This window comes from Echinops telfairi, unplaced genomic scaffold (assembly GCF_000313985.2).
Source record: "Echinops telfairi isolate 266 unplaced genomic scaffold, ASM31398v2 ScPeMD7_7410;HRSCAF=8448, whole genome shotgun sequence".
In the NCBI taxonomy this organism is placed as follows: Eukaryota; Metazoa; Chordata; class Mammalia; order Afrosoricida; family Tenrecidae; genus Echinops; species Echinops telfairi.
The window spans coordinates 14,598,963-14,615,112 of NW_022111310.1; the positions used below are offsets into that span (position 1 = coordinate 14,598,963).

Below are 16,150 nucleotides of genomic sequence, written 5' to 3' on the forward strand. Positions count from 1 at the left end.
AGTTTGGGACTAACAAAAAAAAAAAAAAAAGAAAGAAAATGCCCATTGTGGGTTACAGAGTAACTTTGACTGGCTCACAAATCAAATTAAATAAGAACCAGAGATATAACCGATCTGAGATTGCATGTGTAATCAATGTATTGAACATTCTAAACTTGATGGGGGGGAAGGGGGAGAGAGAGAGAGAGAGAGAGAGAGAAGTTTTCTGTTTCTCCATTCACTGGGTATTTGGGGAATTATGCTTTGTAGGATCTCCTTGTCGTGCTTACAAATTCTTAAGATTCTATCATTTCCAGTGTTTAGAGATCGAGCACCACAATCCAATGTTGTTTAAAACTTGACTCTCTGGCCTAATTTAAATGGCATCTGCTTCATTCTCCCCACTGCCAGCCCGTCTTCCTTTCCAGACACTGAGCAGTTCCACTACGCTGCACACTTGGGGTCACCATGAGTCAGAATCAACTGTGGCAACTACAACACAATCACTTGACATTAATGCATGGTACATCAGCTCTCACCCGGTACTTGGGGGACAGAGGGAACATGGGCTTGTTATTGTGATGCACCCCACCTCTTCCCCTTCCTCGCTAGATTCTCTGGTATGTTGAAGGGAAGGAGTATTTTGGTCATTTTCTATGGATTCTTATTGCTTCTTTGACACATAGCAAATACTGTTATTACGGCTTCATTATTAGTGCTTTACATATATAAATGTGTTTAATCTTCACAATTCCTTGAGGTGGGTACTTTTATGACTCTCATCTTACAGATGATAGAACTAAAACACAATGCACAGAGAGATGTCCAAACTCACACAACGAGTAATGGCACAGTCAGTATTTAAACTCAGCAGGCTCCAAAAGTCCAGACTTTTAACACCCTAATGAGTTATGAATGCCTCTGTGTTTAGGCGTGTAACCCTCGGCTCTCTCATGTGACTGAAGATTTCTTTGGAGAGTTCTTCAGAAGCTTCTTTACGGCACACACATTTTCTGAGATACAAGAGCTGTACCATTTGACCCTTTCATTCCTGCAACCTCACATCTTGCTCAGTTTGGGGAGGATCTTCCTGTTGGGTGCTATTGCCTGCTGGACAGACCTTGTTTACTTAGCTACTGTATTAGACTGGGTTGACTAGGGAAACATATCCAGACATTCATATATATAATACCTTCAGATCAAAGAGATTGTATATCAAGAAAACATCCCAGCCCAGTGCAGATCACATCCATAAGCTTGGTATTAGCTCATAAGTCCAATATTAGTCCACACATCCCTCTTCAGACTCATGCAGTCCCATGCAATGATGCCAAATGCAGGAAGATCACAGGCCAGTGTGTAAAAAGTCTTGTGGATCCAATGGTGGTGGAACCATCTCAGCACTGGCTCCGGGCTCCACATGGCTCCTCCGCTCCCCGAGTGTGTCTCCTAACCAGGAAGGTGAAGCAGAGAGAGAGAGTATGGCCCACCCCCAGGGAGAAAGAGAGGATGTTCCCAGAATCCTCATGAGAAGGCCATGCCTACAAGGAGGCATCATCAGGCTGTGACCTGAATGACAGGCCAGACTCCACCCCTTTGCTCTTAATATCCTCAAGTTGACACAAGATTATGCAACTACCATAGTTACCTCCCATAATGTCCACTTGACTCATAAGAAAACAAACCACTTGTTCAAGCGGTATAAATGCTAGGGAGCTCCAATGCTGAGTCCCCTCTCCCTGCCCTATAGCCTCTCAACATTTACCTTGGCAACACAATGCCCACTCAAATATCAGACACCTGGCACAGGTATCTGACTCAACAGTGACATGTTTAAATCCTAGCCTCCCCTTGTTGTCACCAGAACTATTTCTTGGGTGGGAATGGACATGGAAAATAGTGTCACTTCCTCCTACACAAAAGTTAACGTACCCCTCCCATAACTAGCCAACAATTTAGAACAGTGGTTGTCAACCGTCCTAATACCACGACTCTTTAATACAGTTCCTCATGTTGTGATAACCCCCAACCATAAAATTATTTTCGTTATTACTTCCTAACTGTAATTTTGCTACTGTTATGAATCACGCAACCCTCGTAAAAGGGTCGTTTGACCCCAAGGGGGTCACGACCCACAGGTTGAGAACCGCTGATTTAGAACATATTTTGTTCCCTGTATTCTTCCACCTATACACACTGGAGCCAGGTTTGGGGCGGAGTGGCGGAAAAAGAGAATAATTCAAGCTGGGTTGAAAATTTGGAGCAACAGGGCCAGATCAGCCACTTTTTAATAATCTCAGATGCAAATGTTTGTGATTCTCTTTGGAATTTAATGCTATTAAAAAAAAAAAACCCAGGCTACATGAATATATAAAATAATGTGGTAGAAGAAAGTTACTTTATTACACATGGATATTTCAAGTAGTGATGACAATAGGAGGAAGGCACTGGTCTTCATTTTTGCTTCAGGGACTTTTCAACGCTAGCCCTTCTCAAACGTTCATTCTTTTTTTCCTTCTCTTTTTCGTCACAATAATACACAAGAGAGATAATAATTAATTACACGCGGAGCATTCAGCCATTATTCATATCTTTAGTCATTCAACAGTTAGTGACAAAGTGACCATCTACTACAGACCAGGCACCGGATTGCTAGTTAGGTGTTGTTGGGTCAATTCTGACTCCTAATGACCCTTTGTACAATGGAAGGCATGACTGCCTGCGCCGACACCATTCTCACAATTGTTCTTATGTTGGAGCCCGTTGTCTCAGCCACAGTGTCACTCAGTCCCTCTCGTTCACGGCCCTTCTACTTTGCCAAGTAGGCTGTCCTTCTCCAGCCACTGGCCTCTGGGGATATCACATCCAAAGTAGTGAGAAGAAGGCTCGCCATCCCCACGGCTAAAAGGAATCTTCTGGCTGTACTTCTTGCCAGCCAGATTTCTTGGTTCTTTGGCAGCCCATGTTACTTTCAATATTCTTCACCAAGACTTTAATTCAAATGCATGAGTTCTTCTTTGGGCCTCCTTATTCAATGTCCTGCTTTCTCATGCAGATCGAGCAATGGAGAATACCATGGCCTGGGTTAAGGTGCACCTTAGCCCACAGAGTGGAATCCTTGTTTTACCATGCTTTAAAGAGATCTTGTGCATCGGCTTCCCCAATGCAATAAATCCTTTAATCTCTTGATGGCTGCTTCTCTGAGTATTAATTGTGGGTCCAAGCAAGATGAAGTCCTGAACAATTCTCATCTTTTCTCCATTTATCCTAATGTTACCGATTGGTCCAGCTGGGAGGCTTTTGGTGTTCTTTACATTGAGTTGTGATCCGCATTGAAGGCTCCAGTCCTTGATCTTCATAAGGAGGGGCTTCAAGTCCTCCTCACTTTCAGCAAGCCATACATGTCATCTGCATATCGGAGGTTGCTAACAAGCCTTCCTCCAGTTCTGATGCCATGTTCTTCCTCGGAGAGTCCAGCTTTGTGAGTTATTTGCTCACTGTACAGGTGGCAAGAGGATACAGCCCTGACGACACCTTTCCTCAGTTTAGACCATGCAGCATTGCCTTACTCTGTTGGAAGGATTGCCTCTTGGTCCCTGTACAAATTCTTCATGAGCAGATAGAATCCTCCAGTCACTGAGAGGGAGAAAGATGAGCTGTTCTACTCTCACAAAGATTCGCAGCTTCAGAAAACCCACCAGAACAACTCTACCTTGTCCTGAAGGGCACTGTGAGTCAGAATTGACTTGATGTTGGTGGCACTGTGTGGAGGCAGGGATATATTGGAACTCCCTCTCCTTGCTGTTTAAGTTCTACTTAACTGTTTCAAAATGCACAACACCCCACGGGGTGTACGAGATAATATTTGGGGTTTAAGAAGAAAGAAACCACTGACTACTAAAATGCCCCCTTTATTCAGCTTTGAGTCCTGGTTCCGAATTCTTAGACCTCCCCCCATCAAATGTCTATTAAACATTGTGTAACCACGTGCACATACATATATATCACTGAAGGCTGAAGGGACATAGGGAAGTCACTCATTTCTGTTTGTGTTGTTTTACTGAGGTCCCCTCTCACCTTTATTTGAAGGCTGAGAATCTTAAGCTGGTTCCAGGGCTTACTGATGAGAACAAACGATGAGTTGACAGCGCCCTTCTGGACTTTCCTGGGGAAAATGTCAAGCTGTGTGTGTGCTTTTATATGTTTCCTATAATTCTTTCCCGTGGTTCCTGAGGGCGTGCTAAGTGCTAGAGAGAAAGTATAATAAATACCAAGGGGCTTCAAAATGTTTGAGGAAAAATGGAACGAAAAGATAATGAGATTTTCCATGAATGTTTGGAAGCTCTCTCATATAAGGTCCATGCAACAAGTGATTGAAACAGACAAGAAAAATGCTAGCTTTTCTTTACATTGAACACAATATTTTTGTCATAGATAAATTGACCCAAAATCAGTTCATCTAAGACTCAATTGCCTAAGCCAAATATACCCAATTTAGTCTGATGTACCAGTTATCCTCATGACCCAGGCAAGTCATGTTCAGAGTTCAGAATTTAAAATGAAATGCTTGCCAAGTAATATGGCCTAATATTTTCTACACTTTTGTGTTTTCAAGAATTAGTAGAAAAGACAGTATTTAGCAGGAAAGAAGTTATTCTCTTAAAAATAAACTATTATCTTTTTAGCTTTTGAATAGTTTTACCTCTTTCTGGCTGTTTTTCTCAATAAATAAACGACTATGAGTTATACAGGAGCCCTGCTGGCATTTAGTGGGTTATGCACTGGGCCCCTGACCTCAAGGTGAATATTCAGACTCTACCAGCTGCCACACAGGAAAGAGAAGGAGTTGTCTACTCCGTGAAGATTTACAGCCTTGGACACTAATGGGCCAGTTTGACCCTGGCCTGTAAAGTCTGTGTGAGTTGAAATGGGCTCAATGGCAGTGGGCTTGGTGTTTTTGTTTATGAGCTATGGAACTATGTGTGTAGGTATCCATGTAAATTTTGTAATAACTAAATTAACTCGGAGTCCATTTTTTAATGGGGTATTGCTGTTTTAATGCAATGAAGAGAAATGGGTTCCTCATTTGAGTTCCATTCTATGTTATATGAAGATATCTAATTTATAGTTTAAACTAAAATTGATGCATCATTTCCATATGAATGAATAGTAGGAAACATACTATTTTGAAAAATGATTCTGAAGTGCCAGTTGAAAGGGAATAACTGATGACTTGTGACAGCTTTTCCCTTTCTGCCCAAATTTGATGAATCTCTACTCTTTATGAAAGCAATGCCCTTGGTTTCTGAGTCTCATCTGCAAGCTGACCAAATGAAAAGTCCATACAAATGCATCAGTACTGGTTCCGCAAGGTAATAAAGACATCACACACAAGCAAGACGCTACTAATAGCAGAAATAGTATGTCGAGGGAAACGAGTATATGCTAACTCTGTACTCTCCCCCGACTCCCTACCCCCACAGTACCTGAAACTGCTCTAAAAACAGTCTGGGGGGAGGGTGTGTGTTGATTTTGAAAAAAAAGAAAAAAGAAACAATTAAACATATAAAGCCATCATATTCCAATATTAACTCCTCTCTGGAGGAATTAATTTTAAAAACCTTAGCATTGCCAAAAGAAAATACTCGAATGGATCTAAAATCTTCTAAAGTAGTTATGCTTCAGCATGACAGGAAATTCTAAGAGGAGAAATTAGTTTTACAGAAGACTTAGCTTTTTTTTTTTTACACTGAGGATGAGATGGCCCACAGGGAACTAAATCACAAAAAATGTGGTCATGCCTGAAGTTGTTTGTTTGTTTTTTTAAATCATTTTATTGGGGGCTCTTACAGCTCTTATCACAATCCATAACTACATCCATTGTGTCAAGCACATTTGTACATATGTTGCCATCATCATTTTCAAAACATTTTCTTTCTACTCGAGCCCTTGGAAGTTTTAAACCTCTTATAAAAAAAAAGAAATCCCTGACGGCCTGAGGTTAAGCTCTCAGCTGCTAGCCAAAACAGCAGCTGTTGAATCCACTGCCCTCCCTCCGAGGCAGAAAGAAGTGGCAGTCTGCTTCCATAAATGCTTGTAGCCCATGGAAACCCTCTGGGTAGTTGGGCTCTGTCCTGTATGGTTGCTATGATTCAGAATGACTTGACAGCAATGGAGTTGGAGTTTGGGATTTTATACAAAAACGAAGATATAGTAATTCCTAACTCCTTGTCACCTCACACCCTTCCAAGGGTTCACAGGCCTCAGGAGAGCTGAATGGGGCCATTTGTGTTGGGAGCCACGTGACGCTCCAGAGGCAAGGCACAGTCTACTCAGTATCTGTGTTACTTCTGTGGTAACAGCCTTGCTGTTACCTGCTACATAATTGGAGGAGTTCAATGGAGCACCTTGTTGAATAATACTAAGAATTGCAAGATGGTGACTAACCAGTTGCCATGATTTCAGCTCCTACTAATGGTAAGGTATATCAGTAGAACTGAGCTGCATAGGGTTTTCAATGATTGATTGGTTGATTAGATCCCTAGACCTTTTCCTGGAGGTGTCTCTGGGTGAACTAGAACTTCCAACCTAGCATGTGAACCATTTGCACCACCCAGGGACTCAAAGATGGTGACCCAAGAAAAACAACCAACATATTGCCACTAACTTGATTCAGACTCGGGTCAACCCAAGCAGATCATTACTAAATATGGCTATTAATTCTTATGCTTGACTTGGCTTGAAAATGACATGCTTGTCAAGAAGAATAGTTCTGGAGACAGTCAGCATTTTCTTGGTCTCCCCGGATGTGCCCATTCATGCGGCATCTCGTCTACTAGCTAAAGCAGGGAATTGTTCAGCAACTTAAAGATGAAAAAACTCAAGCCAAATACACTATCATTGAGACAATTCCAATTCATAGCCACCATATCAGAGAGTGTAGAGCTGCCCCTGTGGGTTTCCAAGGTTGTCAGTCTTTGTGGGAGCAGAAAACCTCAATTTTTCCTGGTGGAGCAGCTGGTGAATTCAAACCACCAACCTTGCTTGCACTTAGCAGTCCAAAGAGTGACCTCTCTACCACCAAGGTTTCTATTTAAAGATAGATTAAGTAAAAACGATCTCCTTCTAACCATAAGATGAAAATGCACTAACGTCCTTTTCTTTTCCCTTTAATTTGATTTTCGGTGGGAACTTCCTTTCCTGTGAATAGAGTGGAGGTAAGATGCTGTTATCATATCAATGTTTTGTCTTGTTTGACATTTCTGCTGCTTGTGTGTCTACTAATTACCACTGTCATAATTTAGAATAGTTCTAATTTATAATCCTTTTAATACTCTTGCCAGATCACGATGAGACTGAGGGTGAAGACAGAAAACAGCTATTGGCTTCTTAACAGGGAATAGGCACTGTGCGCAAAGATTTACATACATTAATTAACTTTATCCTTAAAAAGGGTACTGGGATCCCTCCTTTACAGACGAGAAGCTAAGAGTCTCCGGGGATGAAAGAGCACAACTAGCGTGCACAGCTAGTGAATGAGCGCGAGCAGGGATCTCAGCACGGGCCCTCACGGCCTCTCTCCTAGAGAGACAGCAACACCTTTGACTATAACATTTTTAAGCTTAGTGTTTTATTTGCAGGACACTATTACATTTTACTTTAACAAAACTGCTATTCATGTGATTACTATTTGTCTCTACTTGACAGATGAGGAAACTGAGTTCAGGAGGACACAATAAGAGTAATTAATGATCACAGCAGCTGAGTTTGATTTGACCTTTATGACCCCACGTTTCTGATTTGAATATTTAAGACACTGCTTTAGGCAAGAATTGTCCTGGTGGTGTTTTCAGCCAGTGTTGGTCAGTGGTTCCAGCCCACCACCCACACTCCAGGGGGAAAAGATGAAGCTCTTTGCTCCTGGACAGGTTCACAGTGGAGGAAATGCTGGCATGTCACTGGGGTCAAAATCAACTGAATGGCAGTAGGTTTGGTCATAGCCCCTCCCCATTTTGCATAGAAAGAACCTGAAGGATCCCCCAGGGCTGCACCACTCCGAAATGACCAGGTTTCCGTCAGAGTTTAGGTAGATGCATGCCAGCAGCCAGATTCATCAACTAGGGTATGAAAGTGCCCTTCCAGCCAGCACACCCGGTAAAAAGGTTCAAGAACCCAGCTATTGACTGAGTCAAAATTTTTGAAAATAATTTTTTGCCATAGAAAACGGCATAGCTTATTCTCATCGTGTTCGAACCCATATCCCTTTAATACATGCATGCACCCAATGGATCGCTACTGAGACTTATGTGGCTGTCCCAGTCACAGACAGGATCCCAACCCTTACTGACGACAGGGTAATGGAATATTTCCTGAAGTGATGTGCGGCATAAATGTTCTATACATTAAACACAAATGAAGACCAAGGGCACCTTTCGTTCACACATGATTTAGCGCACTCACCTGTTTTCTTTACATACCTGACAGCTTGAATGACCCACTCGGTTGCTGGCTTTATATTTTAAAAAGAGGCAAAGAACATTACATACACTCCTCACCCTATAGGGGAGGGAAGGCAACCAGACAATCCAGTCGTGAGCTCAGGAGGACCCCCAGACTACAGGACAGAACGGGGCTCCATAGGACTTTGAAGGCCAGGACCTTTCCTAAGCAGTCTCTAGGCCTATCTTCCAAGGTACCTCTGGGCAGGGCCAAGCCAAGTACGGAATCGTGGATATGGAAGGGAGGGCCTGTCCATCCTCAGTGAAAGGTAGAGCTATCAGATGAGTCCGCTGGCGGCAGGTAAAGAGGCAAAGCAGCATGTGAAGAGGTGTCATGGCACACATCCGGATTACCCATGGACAACGTTATGTGTTCCAAAGCAATCGACTTCTCCCTCCTAGAACCCAAGAGCACTTTGAAATGTCGACTGGAGGTGACTGGTACTCCTACATTTTTAAATGAAGGGGGAAGTGTAAAGGGTGTACAGAAAAAGAATAACTTGTATTGACATTCTTTCAATGCTGTCTTGCCAAGGAGAGTTGTCTGTTTTAAAAGAAGTTTAAAAGGGGAACTGAGGGATCCAGTCATCCTGGTGACCTCTGCAGAGATAAACTTTTACAGAAAATGAAGTCCTCCAGGCCCCGTTTGTCAGGAGGGTAGGGACAGACTGGCTCCATCTCCGATATTAGCTAGCATTTTTAGGAGATAGTTATAGCCGATCCTCCCAAACAAGGCGGCGTGCTGGGAGCAGACCCCTGTGACCTCTGCCCCACTCTTGGAATGGGCGATGCGACCAGCCGCTGCTAGTGTTGCTGCATGGCAGTCCCCAGGCCGCACCCACTGAAACGCAGATGGGGACGGATCTCACTCTCACAGCGAAGAATTCTGGAAAATCTTTGTATTCATCTCATTCCCCGGTGCTTTCTGGGAATCCCTTTTTTGTTGTTGTTTAAGAGGCTGCGGAACAAAATGATCATCCACTTCCTTGCCTTGCCTCTAAAATGTAATCACTGAGTTGAAGCTGAGGGTGACAAGTCTTTGCAAAAGAGGAGGCATACAAGGGAAAGAGAATTGTTTGAAGCTAAATAGTGACCAGTCTGGTTTGTGTCCCCTCCACCGCCCACCCCTCCGTCCCCTGCATATCCCTTTCCTTGAAGAGGTAAAATTCAAGCACAGATGGGCTACCAACTCCAACCCTCCGTGCTCCCAAGAACATCACAGAAAACACGGAAAGCTAATACAGAGTAGTCACATTCCATTTATAACATAAATTATAAATAATGTATATATAAAGTATATATAAATAATAAATATACCCCAATCTATTTAGTCCATGATAATTTCCAATAGCCCTCTGGAGTAGCTAGCTATGATTATGGCAGTTGGAAATGAAGACACTGTTCGATTGTATTAGTTCAACCATTTACTAGGATAGTTTTCTCCCATTTCTGCGATGCAGAGTGGAAAGTGAAGAGAAAAAAAAAAAGCAGACTGGATGCCAAGAACTGTCACGTGATTGGCACTGTCCTTCATTGCTTCTTTCAGTAAACCGCAGAAAGATAACAAAGGTTACTGCGCCCAGTACCGAGGGGAGGTGTGCAACAGCATCCTAGCCAAAGATGCTGTTGTCTTCTTCAACACCTCCTACGCGGACCCTGAGGAGGCCCAAGAGCTGCTGGTTCACACTGGCTGGAATGAGCTGAAAGCAGTGAGCCCGTTCTGCAGGCGAGCTGCCGAGGCTCTCTTGTGCAGCCACATCTTCCGAGGCTGCAACCCCGGAATGGCACCGACTCCTAAGCCCATTTGCAGGTAAGACAAAACTAAACTAAATGTTTGTCTGTCTGCAAACAAGTGCAGTTTCCAAAAGAAAGTATCATGTCACCAGGACAGGCTTCTGTCTAAAATAAGAGGTACTATGATTGGACAAAATTCCTGCCATATAGAAGTCATAGATGATACCCCAGATAGGGCATTGAGTTTCCTCTAAAATAGCATGAAAGGTACATTATTCTTGTTATTGTTCATTCGGCTGTCATCTTTGTCAATGCCTCTGTTTTCTAACAAAAACTAAAGTCTTAAACTAATATGGACCCATTAAGTCAAAATTAAAAGAAACAAGAGAAATGCATGCAGTCTTTTAATTAGTTCAGCATTATTTTTCATAATTATGAATTCATGGTTAGCATTTCAGAATATTACGTTTTAAGTAAATAAATTCCATCTAATATGCCAACCTTAATGATCTTCCCTCGTTGCTTTTGGAGAAATGTATGGTGAATCGGCATCTCCATTAAACATTGAACTTCATAAATCCTTGTTCAATCGTTATCGTTGCCTTAATGTACTTCTAATGGTAGAAAACATAGCAAGTCGTTTGATTCTGAGCCAAATAGAGCAAAATTTACATGCGGGTGCTGCTTCCTCAATGCAAAAAATGTCAGTTTCCTTGTCTTCAAAATGCAAAGGTGACAGGATTGAAGCGTACGGCTGTTGTCAGGTGCCACTGAGTCAATTCTGACCCTTAGCAAACCCTCGGACAGCGGCATGAAACGATGTCAAGTCCTGTGCCACCCTCACAATCGCTGCTCTGTGTGAGCTCATTGATGGAGCCGCTGGGCCGGTTCACTCTGATGAGGGGGTTTCTCGTCTTCATACACCCTCTACTTTATGGAGCGTGGTGGTCTTCCCCAGGATCTTCCCCCTCACACAGCGCATCCCAAGTACGTGCGACAGAGACGACACGTCTTCCGAGACAGGCTTGTTCCTTTTTCTGGCAATCGGTGGTCTATTTAATATTCATTGCCAACACCATCATTCAAAAGCATCATTTTTCTTCAGTGTTCCTTATTCCTTGTCCGCCTTTCCCATGTCTATTAGGTGACTGAAAATACTACGGCTTGGGCCAGGTGCATTTTTTACCTCAAAGTGACATCTTTGCTCTTGAAAGAGGTCCTTTTTCAGCAGAATTTACCCCAGTGTAAAATGCCATCAGATTGGCTGTTGCCGTGGACAATGATTGTGCATGTAAAACGAAATCCTTAACAACTTCCGTCTTCTCTTCATTTAGCACGATCCAAGCCCCAACCAAACTCACTTCCAGCAAGCCGATTCCTAGTCATTAATCCAACTGTGAAGGTGTTTCTCTCCTTTATGCGGACCGCGTAACCCACGCTGGACGTACTCTTTGATTTTCATCCAAAGTACGTCAAATGTTCTTTACTTTCACTAAGCAACATTGTATCCTCTGCATATTATAGGTTGTTGATGGGTCTTCTAATCCTGATGTTCTGATCTTCTTTAGAGTCAAGCCTCTCAGATTTTCTGTCCAGTATTCAGCTTGAATAATGACAGTGAAAGGGGACAGTACTGACCCACCCCTTTTCTGACTTTCAATCAGGCAGTGTGCCCTGGTTCTGTTCCAATGACTGCCTCTTAGTCTATGCTCAGGTTCCTGAGGAACACAATGAAGTGCTCTGGAATTCCCAGTCTTCACAACGTTATCCATAATTTACTATGACACACACAATTAAATGTCTTCATATCCCCAAAAGTATTTATTTGGGGGTATTGCTTAAATAAATATCTCTCTGGTATTCTGTGCTTTCTTCCAAGATCCATTTGACATTAATAATGAGATCTCGTGTTCCACGTCTTCTGGCTTGAAATTTAGGAAGGTGATATCCTGCTGCAACTGGTTTTTAAGTAGTGATCATTTTACTTTTGTGCTATTAATGATATGTTTGATGATTTCTGTACTTTGTTGGGTCATCTTTCTTTGGAATGGACAACAATATGGATCTTGTCCTGTCAGTTGGTCAGATAGCTGTCTTCTAACTTTCTAGGAATAAACAAGTGAGCACTTTTGACATTCTATGCATGTGTTGGAATATCTCAGTTGGTATTCATCAATTTCTGAAGTCTTGTTTTTTTGCAGCTTGAATTTATTTTTTCATTACCATCTTCATACTTTCTTGACAACATGTAAACTTCTTTCTAAGGATTCTAGATTTGAGGGAGTAAGATGGGAAAGAGGAGAAACAAAGCCTAAAACCCTTGCCATGAAGAGGACTGTGAAGAGAATAGGTGAGAGAAGTAACACTGTGTCTTGGATAAACAATTCAGAGGTGAAAAGAATGGGACCAATGGTTCCAGGGGGATACGGGAGAAAGGAAGGCAGGGAGGGGAACAAACCCAGGGACAAGGGAACAACAAGTAAACTGAAATCAATGGAGAGAAGGGCATAGGATGCCTACTGGGGCTTAATCAAGGGTAATGTAGCATCGAGGAATTACTAAACCCGAATGAAGGCCAAACATGATGGTGGGACAAGAGGAAAGTAAACGGAAATAGAAGAAATAATCAGGAGGTGAAGGACATTTATAGAGGTCTAAATACAGGCATTTACATATGTAAATATATGTGTATATATATATATATATATAATGAGAGGGGAATAGAACTATGTACTCATATCTACATGTTAAGAATTAAGGTTGCAGATGGACATTGGGCCTCAAGTACTCCCTCAACACAAAAACACTTTGTTCTAATAATCTGGCATTCCACAATGCTCACTTTCCCGACACAATTGCTGGAGACAAAGCAGGTGCATAAGCAAATGTGGTAAGGAAAGCTGATGGTGCCCAGCTATCAAAAGATATAGCATCTGGGGTCTTAAAGGACTGAAGATAAACAAGAGGCCATCTAGCACAGAAGCAACAAAGCCCACATGGAAAAAGCACACCAGCCTGTGTGATCATGAGGTGTCAATGGAATCAGGTATCGGGCATCTAAGACCCAGAACAAAATCATACCCAATGTGAGTGGGGGGAGGAAGCATGGAGTGGAGACCCAATGCCCATCTGTACACAATTGGATGTTCCCTCACAGAGGGGTCACAGGGAAGAGACGAGCCAGTCAGGGAGCAGTGTAGCACTGATGAAACACACAACTTTTCTCTAGTTCTTTGGTGCTTCCTTCCCCCCACTATCATGACCTCAATTCTACCTTACAAATCGGATTAGACCAGAACATGCACGCTGCTACAGGGCCCACAACAGAGGGAATCCAGGATAGTTAAACCCCTCAGGGCCAACAATGAGAGTACAGATACCAGGAGGATAAGGGAAGGTGGGGGGAGAAAAAGGGAATCGATCACAAGGATCAACCTAGAACCCCCTCCCAGTGGGGTGAACAGTGGAAAAAGGGTGAGGGGCAATGGGGGATGATGTTAGATATGAAAATAAAACTTTATAACTTATCAGGGTTTTGTGAGGGAGGGCAAGGAGGGGAGGGAGGGGGAAGAAATGGGGAGCTGCTCTCAGGGGCTGAAGGGGGAAGAGACTGCTTTGAAAATGATGATGACGGCATATGTGCAAATGTGCTTGACACAATGGATGAATGTATGGATTATGATAAGAGATGTGAGAGCCCCCAATAAAAGTATTTAATAATAATAAAAAAACTTTGTCACTGTAGATTAGGAAATATTGATTCTTTAAGAAACAGTCAAATGCTATTCTTTAATTAGATTTCCATTTCTTGGGTTCCTTTTTGATCCTCCAAAATTATTTGTTTGAGGTGCTACTCAGTAATGACAATCGTCTAACTAGAAAGTAACGGGTGAGTGGTAAATAAAAGGTCATCAGCCAGAGTGTGAAGACAGAGTCTCTCTCAATGTTACTATCACTGCTAATGCAATTTGTGGTGGCCGCTTATTTGGTCATCATGCTCAGAGAGTGAGCTCCAGGGACAAACTAGTTCCAATGTCACTTGTTTGAGATGAATTAGAACAGGGGAGAAAGATATTTTTCTGCTTTCTCCTAGGCGATAGTCACTATGATTTTATGATCACATATCCCATGCAAGTCCAATGTATAAATAAATAGGAAGTATTTCATCATCACAAAGAAAGAAATTTACATCTCAATGGTGCTCGGCAACTTTTGATCTCTTGTTTGACTTTCTGTTCATGGTCTTCAAATTGTTTGACTAGGGTGCTCAGCATTGTTGTCTGGTTGTCAGGTGCTGTCCACTCAGTTTCGACGCTCATAGTGACCCTGTTTACAGCAGAACGAAACGCTGCCCAGTCTTGCACCATCGTCAGAGTTGTTCTTCTCATGTTTGCGTCTTTCACTGCAGCCGCGGTGTCAATCCATCTGGTCTAGGATCTTCCTTTTGTCCCCTGCCCCTCTACTTTACCAAGGTCATTACTGTCCTTTTTCAGGGACAATGTGCATGAGACAAAGTCGAAACATCCTTGCCTCTAAGGTGTATTCTTGCTGTATTTCTACCAATACAGATTTGTTTGTTCTCTTGGCAGTCCACTGGACTTTGACTATTCTTCACCAGCACCATAGTTCAAGTGCATCAATTCTTCTTTGATCTTCTGTATTTAATGTCTAAATTTCACGTGCATATGAGGTGATCAAACATATCTAATCTTGGATCCAGCTCACCTGAGTCCTCAAAGTAACATCCTGCTTTTCAACATTTTAAACAGGTTTTGTGCAGCAGATCTACCCAGTACAATGCATTGTTTGATTTCATGACTGCTGCTTCCACGAGCATTGATAAATCAGCTCAATGTTACTGAATCCTCCATACTTGGTTTTTAAAATTTTATCTTGCAATCTATATTCAACATTCTTTTGATTTGTACATTTGACTTGTACTGCAGAAAAGAAGAGCTGGTGATCTATTTCACTGACATTACAGCCAAGAAACTCCTGTGGAGGAGATCCACTCTGTTAGGTGCTCTAGAGCAGGGGTCCTCAAACTTTTTAAACAGGGGGCCAGTTCACTGTCCCTCAAACCCGTTGGAGGACTGGACTAGAGTTAAAAAAAAACAAACTATAAACAAATTCCTATGCACACTGCACATATCTTATTTTGAAGTAAAAAAACAAAAGGAGCAAAAACACCCAGCGGGCCGGATAAATGTCCTCGGCGGGCCGCATGTGGCCCGCAGGCCATCATTGGAGGGCGCCTGCTGTAGAGTCAGTCTTCTGCTCATAGCAACCCCAAGTGACTGAGTAAAAGAGATTATGTACTATGATATTTTGAAAATACAGAATTTAGGCTTCACCATACATGTGGCTACAAATCAGCAAGTTTTGTTCTCTCCCACAATTTTTAGAGAGTACTGCCTGGCCGTGAAGGAGCTCTTCTGTGCGGAAGAATGGCTGGCAATCGAAGCAAAGACCCACAGAGGACTCCACAGACCCGGGAGGCATCTGCTCTCCTGGCCAGAATGCAGCAAGCTTCCCAGCATGCACTGGGACCCCATGGCCTGTACTCGACTGCCATATTTAGGTAACAAATCACTTTTACAAGACGTGGGAGGCTAAGAGAAATGCACTATTTGGAAGAAGTTCGGGTGGGAGCTTAAAGCTCCAAAATGCTAACATTTTTGTGTGCGCTCTTACCTCCTTACATGCCTAACAGCAGAAATCGTAATGCTACCCAAATTGCACTGGTTAGCCCAATTTAGAACAATTTCATTTGTTCTAAAATAAATTACAGAGCACCTCGATCTGCTGCTTGAGATCTTACTTTGTTCCACGGAGTACTTTTGAGGGCTTACAACATTTTCTGGAACGTACAGCAAGATGGCGAAGAACATCCCACATTTTGTCACAGACGCGCATAAAGGGATAAAGTCCTCTTTCTT

General features: G+C 42.6%; 1 protein-coding gene across 5 annotated transcripts in view; it reads left to right on the forward strand.

Annotated features, from left to right (window-relative positions):
- Nucleotides 1-16,150, forward strand: part of MUSK (muscle associated receptor tyrosine kinase) — a 104,405-nt gene that overhangs the window by 72,675 nt on the left and 15,580 nt on the right. For 3 of the 5 annotated variants that reach the window (XM_004710952.2, XM_004710953.3, XM_004710954.2), the window contains 3 exons: nucleotides 7,190-7,196; nucleotides 10,024-10,287; nucleotides 15,617-15,792. In XM_004710952.2, coding sequence (XP_004711009.1) covers nucleotides 7,190-7,196; nucleotides 10,024-10,287; nucleotides 15,617-15,792 — 447 coding nt within the window. The remainder of the gene's footprint in view (nucleotides 1-7,189; nucleotides 7,197-10,023; nucleotides 10,288-15,616; nucleotides 15,793-16,150) is intronic. The other 2 variants (XM_004710955.3, XM_004710956.3) reach the window with 1 other exon arrangement.